At 42.9% G+C, this 19,122-nt stretch overlaps 1 protein-coding gene and 1 pseudogene across 1 annotated transcript; one reads left to right on the top strand and one right to left on the bottom strand.

Moving 5' to 3' along the window:
- Positions 1–6,217: 6,217 nt before the first annotated feature.
- Positions 6,218–9,054, bottom strand: si:dkey-11p23.7 (V-set and Ig domain-containing protein). The gene is made up of 5 exons (XM_026372647.1): positions 9,023–9,054; positions 8,367–8,451; positions 8,156–8,208; positions 7,075–7,464; positions 6,218–6,908 (listed from the first exon to the last, which is right to left on the bottom strand). Exons 3-5 carry the CDS (start codon positions 8,199–8,201, stop codon positions 6,481–6,483), a joined length of 864 nt encoding a protein of 287 aa, XP_026228432.1. The 5' UTR covers positions 8,202–8,208; positions 8,367–8,451; positions 9,023–9,054; the 3' UTR covers positions 6,218–6,480.
- A 1,400-nt stretch (positions 9,055–10,454) lies between these two features.
- LOC113168913 lies at positions 10,455–16,824 on the top strand (annotated as a pseudogene).
- Positions 16,825–19,122: the final 2,298 nt, after the last annotated feature.

Below are 19,122 nucleotides of genomic sequence, written 5' to 3'. Positions count from 1 at the left end.
CATCCACCTCCTTTAACTCTCGTGTTATGTTTGTGTCGTCTGTAATTCACAGAATGATCGAACACACAGAACTCGAACCCGATCAGATTAACATGGAATTAACAGTAGACATGTATTTTATTATTGGACTGCAGTACTTCACTATGTACTACTGTGTATTTCCACCTCCAATATTCTGTATCATTAATCTGAATATACTAAGCTACTAAAGTGAGTATTAGTGCAGCTAAAAAATATAAAATGTGGTTCTGTGTTGTAGTAAAATGGACTCTCTGCAGGTGTCATCAACTAAACCACAGCTACGTCGGAACAAAACCCACGAAACATCGTTAACAGTGATTAAAAGGAAGAAATGGGAGTTACTTACAGAGACGAACGTGGCCATGCTGCAGCTGTCGGCTGATGTTAGAAACACACAGATCGGGAGTGTGAGCGTCCTCGGTCTCAGCCTGTGTGATGTCATCAGGGGCGGGGCCACATCTGCACAGTGATGCCATTATTTGCAAAATGTAATCTAGAGCCAGATTAAGGATTAGCACTGACACACACACACACACACACACACACACACACACACACGATAGGTACTGTACAGACTCACATGCACAAGATCGTTTGAAATTCTTCCTTCTTAACTAAGTCCAGTTGCCATGACCACAGTTTTACCACAATTTTACCCTTTTCTCATCATCTCTCATTGAACCGTGGACTAAGCTTCTGAATATTTGACTATCCAACTTAACCTCATCACCTGACACGTCACAGGCTCCCTCATGCGTGGGGATGGAGGTGGGGGTGCTAAGAAGGTTGCATTCTGCAGTCCGCACATTTTAGGTACGTTTCACTTCACGTGTTTTGAAATGGGAGATCCTGCAACAAGAAACACAGGAGGCTGAAAACTGGTGAAGTCCTAAATGTTCACTTTCCAACTCGCCTCTCCTCTTTCGAACCGTCCCCACAAGGACGGGTTTCTGAGAGGACACGCTTTGTTCCATTTTCCTGGAAAGTGTTGCTGTTAGATAAGAGCTGTGACAGTTACACAACTACAACAACCTGCATTAGTCAAAGGTTCAGCGTAGAGCACGGATTACAACGTGTGTTTGTCTGCACGTCTTTATGTACTGTGTAGACAAAGCTCAGTCCAATACCATCACTGTGAGGACAGTTAGTCCAGTTCTCAGTCCTGTTTGAGGGTTCAGGGTAGAATCTGGCTTAGATTTGCACGATCGAGAATACACATCTGTTTGTAGTGGTAATAAGAATGAATTATGTCAAAGAACATCCTCACAAGTCTAGAACACCGCATCTGCAGCATGAAACCAGAAACTCTGACTGATCCCCAAAACAGCGCCTCCTGTGGACAGTCAGGAAACACAAACATGTCATCCATCCATCACCACTTCAGCCTAGCCCAGCTCTCACTGGATGACAGGTGGGCTTCACCTGGACAGGTCATCAGTCTATCACAGTGCAGAGAAACATTCACAACTATGGGGCATTTAAAGAACGCATCACAAATCAACTCAACAGGACTGGATGTAAACCTCCGCACAAAGGTTAATGACGGGTCCACTTACAACAGGAAACCCCCATCCTAACAATCCACTCAGAGGGTTTGTCCAAACCTTCACCTACATTTGTGTGTGTTTGAAATCAGCCTGGTCATAAATAGCAATACACACACACACACACACACACACACACACACATATTCAAGTGGCTGAAATGTGAGTTCGACTCTCTAACAAGTTAAGTTTCTATTGGTGTTTAACAGTAATTTCTAACAGCATTATTTATTCTATATTTTGTTTTATTAATAATACTCATACATGCTGAGGATGTGTGTGATCTGACAGGATCCTCTGCACTAAATGTAATGATCTTAGCCTCAGTGTAATCTGACAGGACACATAAAGTAAAATCTGAATTCAGTAGCATGAGCTCAGAGTTCATGAAGTTCAGGCTCATTTGACTGTCAAACTGATTCCAGATCTGTTCAGGAAACAACAAAACAGCCAACCTGCAGCAGATCAGTTTTCTCACTACTTCTACTACTGTCGCTGGCTCTGTTACTTCTAGAGCCACTCAGCCTCAGTAACACCACAGAAAGTTCCTGGAAACAGAGAACAAACCCCTCAATGTTTAAACCTCAGACAGTAACAACCTTCAGCCGCCACCACGGGAACGTGGAGCTCCAGTAGTTCTTATGCAAACGTCTTCCAAATCAGCTGCTGTTTGACTGACAAATGTGAGTTTCCATATGTGAAGGACAGGACTCACAAGGAGGTGAGTCAGGAAAACACTCGGCTGCAGAGAGTGAAGACGAGCAGGTAAGATGAAGAGTTCACCTCACAGATGAGAACATGTTTATTACAGAGCAGAAACAATTCAAATTCAATCTGATGTTTTCACCAAGTTTTAATCTGCTACACTCTTCAAATTAATGTGGTGATCGGTTATTTTTAGGTTCCTGTAGAAAGGTGTATTTATTATGAAAATTATAACTGAATTGGGTTCAAATAAGAATAATTAGAACCATCAACAAAACAGTTTGGATGATAGATGTCAGATTTTGTAAAGTGAATTCATTAATTGTAACTTTGTCAGGCTGCTTTTTTATGATTCAGATGTAAATTCACTACACGTATATGTATATGGAGTTCATTTATACTAGTACATTATATTATTATTTTATTTTGACTGTGGATTTTATTCACTTTTCTTAAGTGGCTTCTAAAATGATCATAAATGATCAGCTATGTGCAGCCTTAACGCTGATCAATGATGCTAATGATCACGTTACTAGTACGTATATGAAGTATCAGAGAGTAGAAACTACAACGTGATGAATCGCTGTAATAAATGATGGACAGTAGCTTTCCGCCTAACGCCTCCCTACATCCCATTTTTCAAGACTGGATGAATGTACAGGTACCAGTACTTCAGTAAATTAATTCCAGATTCTGGCTTCAGGTTTGAAAAGACTCCCCGGTGGTGACCAGGTGCCACCATGTGTGCCATGTTGCTCCTGCTCCTGGCAGCACTGACAACAGGTAAAGCACAGTGAAATCGGACTTTGACTTGTTTCATGTGAAGAAGTTTTGTCTAAAACGTCCACTTGTTCCTCGGTTGTTAACCACAGTCACTGTAGCTACATTCAGGATCCAGTTTACTGGACCTGATTATAAGACTAAATTGACAATACAATACAACACATCAGCCTTTAAACCTTTTTCTCTTTTCCAGATTCCACAGCTGCTCTTCCCAACAGCTCCACCGGCCAGAACTTTGTAGTGGTTTTTCCAGAGAACATTGCATATTATCATCCTATTCAACCCCAAAACAAAATCAGGATCACGGCTTTCTACAACAACACTGTGGTCAATATTAAACAGTACATGTACGACTCTGTAAATAAGTCACTGAACGCTGGAGAATCGGGGGAGTACATCCTCGATGCCCGTCTGGAGCTCACAAAGTCCAACATCTCCAACACCACTCTACAAGTTACCAGCAACAGAGACATCAGTGTCTACGCCGTCAGTTACAGAAACAACAGTGTGCAGACTGCTCTGGTTTTACCTACTGACAAACTGGGCACAAGTTACCTCATCCCACCGATACCCAACATCCCAGGAACCACTGACGTCAACGTTACCATCTACGTGACGGAAAGAGCCCCATTCAGACTGATTCTTGTCAACGGAGGCCAGCAGAACACGGTGACTGTTGAAGGTAAAGCGAGCCAAGTAGTTCAGCTTCAGCCCAACCAGGCAGCTCAGGTCTGGCTGCAACAACAGGATGAGCTGCAAAGTGTGAGCGCCACGCAGCCGGTGGCGGCCCTCTTTGGGCACAGCTGCTCCATGCGGGAGAACTGCACCTGTGGGCTGCTGTACACCATGCTGCCGCCGACCCAGGCTGGGAGCCAGAGGTTCCTTATACCCCCTGTTGTGATTCTGAGTGCAGATAGCACATCTCTGCTTCTGTCAGATCAAAAATCCATAGTGCCCTTCAATCCAGACTCTCCACAGATCGAGTCAGCCAGCTCAGTCCTCCTCTACCGCCCGGGCTTACTCCTGCCTCTGATCGCAGAGTCTGACTTCGCCTCCTGCTTCGTTGTCAACTCCCTGACTGACATGCAGACCTATGCTGTGATCTTGGTCAACAAGGATTACTCTGGTGGGGTCAACTTTGGAAGTTCCCCTGGGGTGGGTTTGCAGTGGCATACGCTGAAGGGGACAGATTACGTCTGGACACAGATGGAGATTACATTGGATAGCATCAACATCTGGCACAGCTCCTACACCATGGCTGTCTACTTTGGGGGAACCAAGCAAAGCGCTCTGTTTGGGAACCCAGCAGCCATCGTCAGTAGAAGCCCAGGTATGGAGCTGTACCCTCAGGGTTTTAATACGCGATCATCCAACAGGCAGAGAATTATTTCGTTTGGCTTTTCAGTACTTCCCAGCTAAATCTAACTAATCATTCCTTAGTAATATACAGTATATATTTTCCTTACCTTACTGTAAAAACTATCTAACTCCAGCTTGTCTCCTTTGTGTTCCCACTGCACCGGTCAACAGATTACAGGGGTTGTGTCTTGACTCCTGAGGTTTTACACATTGGAGAAGCGCCAATGGGCTGGCCTGATTCTGTCCAGTACTGCAAAAACATGACACTGGAGCTCATCAGTATCTCCAGCACCCAGTTCCAGACACAGGTCTATCAGAAGGTTGTCCAGACCAAGAGCAGCAGGGTGCAGGACATGTGGATCGGCATGCGTCGGAGCTCCCAGACCGGGGACTGGTACTGGCTGAACCGTGACCCAGTTCAAGCCACAGACTGGGGTGTTGATGAACCAGGGGGGGTGAATGACGGCCAGTGCGCCATCATGAGTCAGAACAGCAGCACAAATTTTGATTGGCGTGATGAGGACTGCTGTAAGGCCGCTTATCCCATTTGCTACAGCGAGCCTGTCCTGTTCCTGGTGTAGTGATAGTGATTAACGTAGAAACGAGTAATAACATAATTAGTTTATTTTTACCTTATATTCTAATAGTATTAACTTTATTCTAATAATATTACAGGTTAGATTATATCGAAACTGAAATTAAGGTTTGTCTTAAACAGAAACGTCTCCAACTCGTCGACCTCTTCTCTGTTGCAACCTGCGTCCACCACGTTGATTTGTCCACTGAATAAGAAGAGAGGCGGTAAAACAACCACATTAGTCCTGGTCAGATATGAAGCAGAACCAGGACCAGATCTGACATGAAGAGACCCGATTTAGTTTGTTCACAGTGCAGAGAAAAAAAAACATCATATTTGGGCCAAAACTGTGATCATATAAGAATTTTATTAAAACTGAACTAAAGTGAATCAAACAAAGTATATAGATTATAGGCTGACTGATACAGGAAATACAGAACTGGAAGGAAAGGATCAGATTTTTCTGTTTCAATACTAAAACAGTTGATGTGGCCATAAGCTCTAACGATAAAAGATAAAAGTTCAGACTTTTAACCAACATATCCCACCAGTCTCCTAAAAACTAGGTTTCTACACAAATACACAGTAGTCACAATCATGTTTCTGATGTTTCCCATAAACACAATGAGGATTTGTTTTCAGAATAAAAGTAAATGACACGACACAGATAAGGTGTGACTCCAACAGTTTTTCATGGTTGGAGTTAGACCCTGGGTTAAGGCCCAGGAAACACTGTAATCTGGGATAATAAAGCAAAAACCCACAGTCTCTTCACACATACACAGAGTCTGTCAACTAAACTATGATGTTCCCCTAACCCTAACCAAAGATGTTCGGTCCTGGTTTGTCAATCCTGCCCATTATGAGCCGTCCGTCCACCATTAGCTCCTGCTTTTCTGAACAGGTCGAGCTTTGTAGTAAAATATTGAGCTTTAGTCAGTTAATTCTGTGATTTCTGAACCATTAAATTCCCCATGTGTCAAACTAAACTTCTGTTTTATTATTTCATTTGAAGAAAAATGGAAACATAACCAATGTTCACATGTTCACGTGTGACATGATTTTTGGTTGGGGATTGGTTGTGTAAAGCTGCTTTGTGACAATGTCAATTGTAAAAAGCGCTCTACAAATAAAATTGAATTGAATTGAATTGAATTGAATTGAATTGAATTGAATTGAATTGAATTGAATTGAATTTTACCTGCACCAGGCCAGTGGAAATTTTATTTTTAGCTTGTTCCTCTATTCTGCCGTCACTGGCCGAACTGTTCCAGTCCCAGACTGGGAAAACCTACAGGACACTGTTTATTACAGCATTCACCCATTAGAAGATTTCAAAACTTTTATCTAATAGAACATGGTTTTTTACATGTTCTTTGACAGTTTGGGTAGAAATGAAACGTTTTCAGAGCTGATAACAGGTAAACACAGTTTGTTATGAACCACTTTAGTTACAGTTACAGGTTCTTCATAAGCTCCTTTAAGACCACGTTACTTCGACCAGCAGCTGGCTCCCTGCGGAGCGCCATCCTGCACCATCCACACCCCCATCCCCACCAGCAGGAGGACTTTTGCCCCCACGGACACAGACAGGAGAAGCAGCAGTGGAGGTGAGGCCGCGGCCACGGACAGCGGGGGTCGGGGGGGCAGGACGTACAGGGTAGCCTGCTCCTTGCCCAGAGGGTTGGAGGTGCTGCAGGTGTACTGCTGACCCGGCTCCACGTCTCTCAGCTGGCTGACAGTGTGATAGTGAACCGGGGAGCCCTGAGCAAGCGGCCCGAGCAGTGAACCTTCCTCCAGCAGGTCGTCCGGGCCGAGCCACTGCACGTCTGGCAGCGGGGAGCCCTGGACCCGACACAGAGCCCTGTAACCAGACTGCTCAGTGCCCTCCACTGATAGAGCCAGGATCTTTGGAGGAGCTGCAGCAGAGACAGGAAGAGGAAAAAGATGAGTAAAATAAAATCTAAAGCCTCCAGGGGAACAATGAAGGAAGAGGGACTTTACTGAGAGACTTATTTATGGACAGCTGCTCCAATTCCTTCCTCTACCTGTGAATGTGGATTTAGTTGTTTTTGTATAACTTACCCTCGACTCTCAGCCTGGTTCCCATCTTGTCCTCGAAGCTGATGTGTTCTTTTCCTTGAACCTCCACCCTGCAGTAGTAGCGTCCACTGTCTTGCAGGGTCGCGCTGTTAATGCGCAACGACAGGTCGTGCTCCCTCGGGTTACCCTCAAGCCGGTAGCGCTGGTCCTGCTGGGGCCCCGGCTCACAGGTAGGGGCCCCAGCCCTGCTAGTGCAGCGGTACAAGACGGTGGCGCCCTGACCGTGGCCCAGGCGCCACAGCACCTGGAGGGAGGAATGCTGGGAATGCTGCGGGTGGCTGAAGGTGCAGGGCAGCACCACTGGGTAACCCTGCATGGCTCGTACCTCTGGGTGCACATTCATGGACCAGCCGTCGTCTCCAGAACTCAGACCTGATGGGGGACGAAGGGCATCCTTACTGTCAAGTATTTTAATATTTCATCTTCTAATAACTCCTGATAGTCTACAGCCATGTTAGCAGCTCTCTTTTTTATCTTCTGTCCCGACTCTGCACATTTCCAGGTCTGCAAACCTGTCACACATCTGTAAAACCCAACAGCATTACCCTCTTCATACCTGCACCTATGTTTAAAACAAACACGCTGAGACTGTGATGGGAGTGAGCTGCTGCTGCTGCAGGACAAGAAAACGCTAAGCACAAGGTCCCACCTTCATGTCGGGTTGAGCTCAGTCAGAGAACAAAGATTTTCCTCCTTAAAAAGGACCATAAACAGTTCATCAATGATCAAAATAACTGATCGACTGATTAATAAACTCCTTGTTGCTGTTGGTCTTCAGCTGGGTCGACATGGGGCTCTGTAGATTTAACTCTTTAGTTTAGTTGCATTAAATCAACATGTTTCCCTGGGACCTGAAACGTGTGACCAACTGATTAAAAATCTCTGTCAGTTTAAACAAGAATTCAAAAACAGCCATTTAACTGTTTCATCGCCAACAGTTGTCTTCTGAATCTGACTATGTGGAAACTTCTTTAAGGTTTTAAGAGACACTATAATCACATCACATCCTTAAAGATATAAATTCAAATGGTGCATCTGTCTGTCTGTGTGTAAATCTGCTCACCTGCTATAAGAGACAGGAGACTCAAAGTGCTGCAGACGAACTCCATGATGAGACTGAAGAAACGACACAGCAGGGTGGGAGAAGTGTGTCATTCATGTGAGTCAGTACCTCCAGACACAGCACTGTGCATTTCCAGACTTAGATTTTCTTCATGTCTATTTTTATTGTGTTTCTTATTATTTTATTTGGAAAAAACTTGATTCACACTCACTTATAGTGAGGTACCCAGGTTAAAGAGACAGAAAGCAGGTCAGCTCAGTATGTGAGATCGAGTCCTCTAGTTCCTTTATTCAGTGCTGTCATGAAGTAGAAATCAGAGGTGAGTAACGAACACTATATTACTTTAATAATGCAGCGTAAAATGAGACGGAGAGAGACAGTGGCTGGTGGTGACTCATACAATATGCAGCATTCAGCTAAATACTGGTCACAGGTGGTGGTGGTGGAGCCGGACAGGTTATAGAGGGTTGGTGAGTGTACAATGAGGAGAAGGACTATTTTATTTTTATCTATGAGTACCATGGCACATGTGGATTATCAAAAAACCCAAATGCAGGACGCACCACAGACCGCAGAATGAACGAAGGAGTTCAGATGGTAAGAATCAGCCAGCGATCAAAGGTTTAAGAAACAAGTAAAATAACGAAGCAGCTAAACAAGGTCCAGGTGCTTAAACCGACGGACTCTGGTCCGTTCAAGGACTGAAAACAGGAAAATGTTAAAAAGAAGGAGAGGGTGTACTACACCTGGTACCTGTGTGTTACAGAAATGTACTGAAATGACCACCTGTGGAAAAGACTGTGGCACCTTTCAAGTCAGAAAACGAGACATCCTGAGTTGAATGAACCTGAAATGAGTAAAACTTACATAAAGTTAAACTTCGGTTGGTTCCAATAAATGTTTGAACTAGTATCAATAACAGTGTCACATCTAATAATGTGTATAATAGTATCAGTTCAGTGAGTTGGTGTGGTCTCCTCCCTGGGGCCTCTTAAAAACCTCCTCTTCTGCTTCTACTTTCAAACTGTCAGGAAACAGTTTCATGTGACACATTTCTTCAGACTTCCTCACTTCTCTGTTTGGGTGTAAAGGTCTCATTAGCTGGTTTCTATTGATTTGTTCAGCCTCAGGATGCAGCAGCACACTCTGGGTTGGCTTCTTCTTCTGTCTGTGCTCATCACAGGTACGACTCTTCATTGTTTGTTAGGTGGTGTCTTCAGGAGTGGCTCATTTTCTCAACATTTCCTCAAACCAGTCCAAACATCCTGAGACGGTACCTCTGCTGCTCTGTGTCACCTGACTCCGTCCTGTCCACCTGCAAGTCACCTGTGTCCACTCCTTCTTCTTCTACCGTTTCTGTTCTTCGTGAATCAGAGACACAGTACAAAGTACACAGTACAAAGTACAAAGTACACAGTATACAGTACAAAGTATACAGTACAAAGTACACAGTATACAGTACAAAGTACACAGTACACAGTACAAAGTACACAGTATACAGTACAAAGTACACAGTACAAAGTACACAGTATACAGTACAAAGTACACAGTATACAGTACACAGTATACAGTACAAAGTATACAGTACAAAGTACACAGTATACAGTACAAAGTATACAGTACAAAGTACACAGTATACAGTACAAAGTACACAGTATACAGTACACAGTATACAGTACAAAGTATACAGTACAAAGTACACAGTACACAGTACAAAGTACACAGTATACAGTACAAAGTACACAGTACAAAGTACACAGTATACAGTACAAAGTACACAGTATACAATACAAAGTACACAGTATACAGTACAAAGTACACAGTACACAGTATACAGTACACAGTACACAGTACAAAGTACACAGTATACAGTACAAAGTACACAGTACACAGTACACAGTACAAAGTACACAGTATACAGTACAAAGTACACAGTACACAGTATACAGTACAAAGTACACAGTACACAGTACACAGTACAAAGTACACAGTACACAGTACACAGTACACAGTACACAGTACATACCTAAAGCGGTGTGTTCTTTCCACTTTTCACAGAACAGGGACCTGGTCTGGTCCAAACTGTAAATATGTAGGAGACATGGAAACAGGTGTGTGATTAGACGGAGGAACAGGTAACGAGGAACAACAACAGGTGAAGAGTCTGACTTCTTGTCTTTGGTGGTTGAAAGGCGGCAGAGGACTGAACGAAAACTCTGGATCATCACACCATCCGGTGTGGAGGTTTCTAGAACGGGGAGAACAGTGAAATGACGAACTGACCTACATTTACTAAACACACCTGACGTCTTTGTCTTCAGGGTCTTTCTCTGTTTCCTGGAACACCGTGGTCTCTCCAGAGGTCTTCGTCTCCAGAGGACAGGACGCCGTCCTCAGCTGCTCCTTCACTCGTAGCAGACAGCACCACTACTCAGGGATGATTCATGTGAAGTGGCTGAAAATCCAGTGCTGAACCTTTCTTCAGCTGTTCAGTTCCAAATGACTCCATGGAAGGACCCAATGAATGTTCAGATTCCAGATCAAGATTTTCTTTGAACTGAGATCCTCGACGAGGGGACCTGTCACTCCTCATCAGGAAGGCACAGCTGACTGACATTGGTGCCTACTACTGCGGCGTGGAGCTGGTTTCTGGACAGTGGTCTAATCAAGGAGAGATCCAGTTGCGTGTAGAAGGTCCGAGCCTCCTCAGAGACCAGGGTTCAACTGTCTGCAGCTGAAACCGGGTTTTGTCTCCCAGCTTCTCCTCTTCTTTGCTGCTCGAGTCACTTTGCTAAAAATAAAGAATAATATGTATGATCATTTTCCAGGTAAACCTCAGATAATGAGTCTTTCTGTAATGGAGACCAGCTCGGGCTCAGACAGCGCCCCCCGCAGGCTGAAGTGTGAAGTGGAGGGTCACCCACTGCCCAGGATCGTGTGGCTGTCAGCCTCCAGATTTATGACAGAAATCCAGGGCCACACCTCCAAGTCCGGTCCGTACCGGCTGGTCAGCTTTGTGCCGTACCCAAAGGGGGAGGTGCTGACCTGCAGGGCGGAGAGCGAGCTGGGAGAAGCAGAGAGGACGTATCCAGCAGACAATACCCTGATGGTAACTGAGTGTGTGTGTCCTCATGCTGCTGCTGCTGCTGGTCACAACAGGAGTCCTCGTATCCAGCTGCAGAAAAAGAGGTGAGGTGGAGTTAAAGTAGTAGATGATGCAGCAGTGACAAAGCTTTCTGATAAGGAACCGTTTAAAAAACGTAGTCTTTTCATCCACCTTCTCCACCCAACCATCCTATCAGACCTCTGTCATGATAGACACAGCCATAAACTCACAGTTATGATTAACGTCACTAAGATGCACAAAAACTTTAGTAAAAAGATTTTAGTTTGGCCTAAAATACACATGACACATAAAATCGTTCACTAAAACACAGGAGAAGAACGAGAAATAACAAAACCCCTTTTCACCTGCTACTCCTGGTCCTGTTCCTCCTTTCACAGCCCGAAAACAGGAACAGGTGGTTTCCTTCCACAGATTCCTCCAACGTGATGCTGAGTTCCAACAACTTCTCAGTTTGACATGAGAAGCTGCTCTGACTGACTCTGACTGACTCTTATAGACTCTGACTGACTCTTATAGACTCTGACTGACTCTGACTGACTCTTATAGACTCTGACTGACTCTTATAGACTCTGACTGACTCTTACTGACTCTTATAGACTCTGACTGACTCTTACTGACTCTTACTGACTCTTATAGACTTTCACTGACTCTTATAGACTCTGACTGACTCTTATAGACTCTGACTGACTCTTATAGACTTTCACTGACTCTTATAGACTCTGACTGACTCTTATTGACTCTGACTGACTCTTATAGACTCTGACTGACTCTTATAGACTCTGACTGACTCTTATAGACTCTGACTGACTCTTATAGACTCTGACTGACTCTTATAGACTCTGACTGACTCTTATAGACTCTGACTGACTCCTATAGACTCTAACTGACTCTTATAGACTCTGACTGACTCTTATAGACTCTGACTGACTCTTATAGACTCTGACTGACTCTTATAGACTCTGACTGACTCTTATAGACTCTGACTGACTCTTATAGACTCTGACTGACTCTTATAGACTCTGACTGACTCCTATAGACTCTGACTGACTCTTATAGACTCTGACTGACTCTTATAGACTCTGACTGACTCTTATAGACTCTGACTGACTCTTATAGACTCTGACTGACTCTGACTGACTCTTATAGACTCTGACTGACTCTTATAGACTTTTACTGACTCTTATAGACTCTGACTGACTCTTATAGACTCTGACTGACTCTTATAGACTCTGACTGACTCTTATAGACTCTGACTGACTCTTATAGACTCTGACTGACTCTTATAGACTCTAACTGACACTTATAGACTCTGACTGACTCTTATAGACTCTGACTGACTCTTATAGACTCTGACTGACTCTTATAGACTCTGACTGACTCTTATAGACTCTGACTGACTCTTATAGACTCTGACTGACTCTTATAGACTCTGACTGACTCTGACTGACTCTTATAGACTCTGACTGACTCTGACTGACTCTTATAGACTCTGACTGACTCTGACTGACTCTTATAGACTCTGACTGACTCTGACTGACTCTGACTGACTCTTATAGACTCTGACTGACTCTTATAGACTCTGACTGACTCTGACTGACTCTTATAGACTCTGACTGACTCTGACTGACTCTTATAGACTCTGACTGACTCTGACTGACTCTTATAGACTCTGACTGACTCTGACTGACTCTTATAGACTCTGACTGACTCTTATAGACTCTGACTGACTCTGACTGACTCTTATAGACTCTGACTGACTCTTACTGACTCTTATAGACTCTTACTGACTCTTATAGACTCTTACTGACTCTTATAGACTTTTACTGACTCTTATAGACTCTGACTGACTCTTATAGACTCTGACTGACTCTTATAGACTCTGACTGACTCTTATAGACTCTGACTGACTCTGACTGACTCTTATAGACTCTGACTGACTCTGACTGACTCTTATAGACTCTGACTGACTCTTATAGACTCTGACTGACTCTTATAGACTCTGACTGACTCTTATAGACTCTGACTGACTCTTATAGACTCTGACTGACTCTTATAGACTCTGACTGACTCTGACTGACTCTTATAGACTTTTACTGACTCTTATAGACTCTTATAGACTCTTACTGACTCTTATAGACTTTTACTGACTCTTATAGACTCTGACTGACTCTTACTGACTCTTATAGACTTTTACTGACTCTTATAGACTCTTACTGACTCTTATAGACTTTTACTGACTCTTATAGACTCTGACTGACTCTTATAGGCTCTGACTGACTCCTATAGACTCTAACTGACTCTTATAGACTCTGACTGACTCTTATAGACTCTAACTGACTCTTATAGACTCTAACTGACTCTTATAGACTCTGACTGACTCTTATAGACTCTGACTGACTCTTATAGACTCTGACTGACTCCTATAGACTCTGACTGACTCTTATAGACTCTGACTGACTCTTATAGACTCTGACTGACTCTTATAGACTCTGACTGACTCTTACTGACTCTTATAGACTCTGACTGACTCTTATAGACTTTTACTGACTCTTATAGACTCTGACTGACTCTTATAGACTCTGACTGACTCTTATAGACTCTGACTGACTCTTATAGACTCTGACTGACTCTTATAGACTCTGACTGACTCCTATAGACTCTAACTGACTCTTATAGACTCTGACTGACTCTTATAGACTCTGACTGACTCTTATAGACTCTGACTGACTCTTATAGACTCTGACTGACTCTTATAGACTCTGACTGACTCTGACTGACTCTTATAGACTCTGACTGACTCTGACTGACTCTTATAGACTCTGACTGACTCTTATAGACTCTGACTGACTCTGACTGACTCTTATAGACTCTGACTGACTCTGACTGACTCTTATAGACTCTGACTGACTCTGACTGACTCTTATAGACTCTGACTGACTCTGACTGACTCTGACTGACTCTGACTGACTCTTATAGACTCTGACTGACTCTTATAGACTCTGACTGACTCTGACTGACTCTTATAGACTCTGACTGACTCTGACTGACTCTTATAGACTCTGACTGACTCTGACTGACTCTTATAGACTCTGACTGACTCTTATAGACTCTGACTGACTCTTATAGACTCTAACTGACTCTTATAGACTCTGACTGACTCTGACTGACTCTGACTGACTCTTATAGACTCTGACTGACTCTGACTGACTCTGACTGACTCTTATAGACTCTGACTGACTCTTATAGACTCTGACTGACTCTTATAGACTCTGACTGACTCTGACTGACTCTTATAGACTCTGACTGACTCTTATAGACTCTGACTGACTCTGACTGACTCTGACTGACTCTTATAGACTTTTACTGACTCTTATAGACTCTGACTGACTCTTACTGACTCTTATAGACTTTTACTGACTCTTATAGACTCTTACTGACTCTTATAGACTTTTACTGACTCTTATAGACTCTTACTGACTCTTATAGACTTTTACTGACTCTTATAGACTCTGACTGACTCTTACTGACTCTTATAGACTTTTACTGACTCTTATAGACTCTTACTGACTATTATAGACTTTTACTTACTCTTATAGACTCTGACTGACTCTTACTGACTCTTATAGACTTTTACTGACTCTTATAGACTCTGACTGACTCTTATAGACTTTTACTGACTCTTATAGACTCTTACTGACTCTTATAGACTTTTACTGACTCTTATAGACTCTTACTGACTCTTACTGACTCTTATAGACTTTTACTGACTCTTATAGACTCTGACTGACTCTTACTGACTCTTATAGACTTTTACTGACTCTTATAGACTCTGACTGACTCTTATAGACTCTGACTGACTCTTATAGACTCTGACTGACTCTTATAGACTCTTACTGACTCTTATAGACTCTTACTGACTCTTATAGACTCTTACTGACTCTTATAGACTCTGACTGACTCTTATAGACTCTTACTGACTCTTATAGACTCTGACTGACTCTTATAGACTTTTACTGACTCTTATAGACTCTAACTGACTCTTATAGACTCTGACTGACTCTTATAGACTCTGACTGACTCTTATAGACTCTAACTGACTCTTATAGACTCTGACTGACTCTGACTGACTCTTACTGACTCTTATAGACTCTAACTGACTCTTATAGACTCTGACTGACTCTTATAGACTCTAACTGACTCTTATAGACTCTAACTGACTCTTATAGACTCTGACTGAGACTGACTAGCTCTGGATGTCCCATAATTCTGAATGAATGTTTTTTAATGTGTCTCTTGTCTTCAGCTCAGGCTGCTCCTATATATGTGAACTCTAAAGAAGGTATGTGGTTCTACCTGGTTTATCCTGTCAAGGTAAAGTTCCACATTTTGAAATTATTACTGTCAAATTATAATCAGAGACAGGGCTATTAGTATAGGTAGATCTTCACTCTGGAGGAATCTGCCTTCATGTTTGGGTGATAACAGTTACAAATGTGCAAAGTAAATACTACAATCTGTAAAACTGTGTACATATGTACAGTCCAATACCTGGTCCTCGGGAGCCACCCTTATTCCAGCATTGCCGTGTTCAGCACCGCAAGTTCTGTTAACCCAGAATCATCTGAGAGTGAACCGGTGGACCTACTGACGACCTCAAAAAGCACAGACAAAGATCATTTAGCAGCAGCTGGCACTTTTCCTTCACTCAGCCTGAAATATGATGATAAATGTTCCATTTCTTATTTCGGTGATCTGTGATGTACATTCGAGAAGAAACCTTTTCATCTAGAAGCGACTTTACATAGTTTGGTGCCGTGCAGTAAATGAAACAGTAAATTCACTTTCTGCTTCTTTATGGTCACTATCGTCATCACTTCTTATTTTGCTGAGATTCCTTTACACTTCATACGGTAACGTTTTTCATGTTTTAAGGACACAGTTATCACACATTGATAACAATTTGTGACTAAACTTCTGTCTGCGCTCTGCTCCTCTCCCAGCACTGCAGCATTACACAGGGATTATTGTGCACGTTGTAAAAATAGAACATATGCAATACAAACAGCAGCAGCACAGTTAACTGTTTCCAGTGTGTTTCTGAACTAAACTGTCTTTGGCTTTGTTAGGCTGAAGAGTGCATACAACAGATTTTCTTTGTGTAAATGCAGTTTGGTGTCTTTAAAAACACCTTTGGTTTTTAGGTGAAGAACCAACAGAGTTAGTTAGTGCTGGATTTAACAGACCGCAGCTACACATTAGACCTTTCTTTCTGCACAGCCTGAAGGTCTGCCCTGGGTAATCCTCCTCAGGACAGATGTATCTCATTTGCTTTGCAAAGTAAAATGGTCTAAACAAAGCAGCTGTCTCATTCTGTGCAAGGTCGCAGTTTAATGAGTGTCTTTTTCTTTTACAGCTAAACTGGAGACGTCCCCAGAATCCACAGAGAAGCATGAAGAGGCAGGTGAGTCTGAAGCTGCACATCCTGTCTGTGTTGTACTCAGACCGGACTCAGACCGGACTTCAGCAGCATGTTGGTGGCTAGAGTTGGTCCCACATCTTTTTGGTTCGAGTGATGCTTTTCACGCTGGCGCTCTCATTGTCAGAGAGTGCGCAGAGAGTATTAGCTCTGTGGTGTTATTGCACAGAGTATGCGCACATACTGCAAAGAGCGGGAGGTTTGAAGTGTAGTGAACAAACCCTCAAGAGACACCATGAAAAATATTTAACAGGGATGAAAAGAAAGAGAGAAAGAGATGGAGAGAGAATGACAGAAACGTAAGTCACCCGTAAGGTAAGAGGAGGAAATATTACGAAGGTTATGTAGCGCTCGGCTACAGACGAGGAAAGACCGGTAAGTTAACTGTGTCCGGGGCGGGGGGGGGGGGGGGTTCCGGGGCCTAAAGTGTGACGTGCAGAAGATTCTCTGGTTTCCTTTGGTTTGAAATTTGAATTTGATTACATATTTCTACCACTTTGCTGAGAAGTATTTTTATGAAAACTAACAGGAAAATGGATTTTAATGGATTAACTGTTGTCTTTTCAGATGTCTTCTAATCTCCAGTGAATGTGAAGAAGTGAATGACAACACAGAACGGCCCTTCCTCTTCAACCATGTTAATTAGCTGTGAAACTGAAGAAACACTCAGGTTGTTTTTCCTCAAGAAACTAAAAGCCTCAGAGATCAGTATTTAAACTGGTTTTAGTTTCGAGGCCACGTTTGACATGTGTGAGACAGATAAGTGATAAAGTTGTGTGTAAAAGTGGCAGCTAGAGATAAAGGTTTTACTGTTAGTTTTAAATCACTTTAAAGTTTAGCGTTTAATAGGATTTTTATCTCCTCACTTCAGTGGTCTCTGCCTTGAGATGACTGTTGCTGTGATTTTCACCATTGACTTTGGGTTTTTATTTAGAAACGCGTCCCGTTTCTCTTTTAAAGCAAGCAGGAGACAGGTCACTCATGGTAACTCATTTGTTAACTTACTGTAACTGCAGGAGCACGATGAAGAATGTCTGCAGAGCTCAGACTGTCCAGCTGGTGGCGATGTTGAGCTTCACACCGCAGATTCACAGATTCACCTGACATAAAAATGTACGTAAGAGTAAATGCTCTCACCTGGAGCTGCTCATCCTTCACAGCTACTACAAACAACTCTGCAAGTGTGTATAATACTGTAACTAGAGTATAGAGTAAAAAAAGGTGCACGGTACTCGAATTAGCTGAGATCTAACAGGAACACTGACGCCACATGGCGTCTCACCAAGTTAGTACAGTTCTTAACCTCAAACTAAAACTAAGACCACCACAGCACAACCTGAACAACCTGCCTACACAACAGTCAAGCAACTCAGAACTCAGAACAACTGTGTCTCTTAAATGACTTAGATTACATTTCTAAGTGCACACTCAGTAACGTACTAATCAAACCTTTAACGTGTACTTGGTGGTATTAAAGTACTTATTAATACTAATTCTCCTCAGCATTATAGTTTAGGTCGGAGTGAACAGGTTGCTGAGGACAGTTCCTCTCCTGTGTCTGTACTTAAATACTAGGTCACTGTTTTGTATCAGCACCTGGGTCTACACCTTTACTAAGCTTCTGACACAATCAGGATTAAAGATGAAACTCTAAGTTCAAACTCCTTTGTTTTTCTTCTGTCAGCCAATCGGATGTTTTCTACCTCAGCGCTGTGTATCCAGGAATCATTTCTCGTGTGCACCGTAAACAGAACCTCAAACCCAGAAAAGCCTCTGTGGTTTGGTGAGAGTGGCTGCTGCCTGTGGTGCAGCTGAGGCTTTCACTGTGGCCCACTCACAGTGTTTGAAACTTGTGAAGCTGAAAGCTCTTAAACACACTCTGTGGGTGGATTTGAAACTGCCTCCAGGTCCTGGGGTCAGTTTGATCTCACAGATTCAGTCCAGATCACTGCAAACAATAGTGATCGAGGCTGCTGCAGGTTTTAGCTTCACTTCCTGCTGCTGCTGCTGCTGCTGAGTGTGCACCTGTGTGTTTGCATATCCGCTGCGTGTGTTTAACCATGTAGTGGTCACAGGATGTGGTTAAAGTGTGAAGCAACTGTTGATACATCACCATAGTAATGAAAAAACTGATAAAGAAATTTACTTTACTCTTTGTAGAGTTTTACAAAGCAGGAACTGAGGACAAAGTTGCTTTATTCGTGTCATTTTCTTTGTCATATTTTTACTAGTAATGCTCTCAGTGTTCTCACTGCTGAATGCACTCAGGCCCGTTCAGCATCTGGACTTTTAGTTGTACAGAATGCGGTTTGGCATCATGTGAAATAAATTGGACCATCCCTGAGAAAGAAGCTGTGTGGATGG

Source organism: Anabas testudineus, chromosome 16, assembly GCF_900324465.2.
Source record: "Anabas testudineus chromosome 16, fAnaTes1.2, whole genome shotgun sequence".
Lineage (NCBI taxonomy): Eukaryota > Metazoa > Chordata > Actinopteri > Anabantiformes > Anabantidae > Anabas > Anabas testudineus.
The sequence above is the reverse complement of the archived record's forward strand: the minus strand, read 5'-3'. Positions and strand labels throughout refer to the sequence as shown.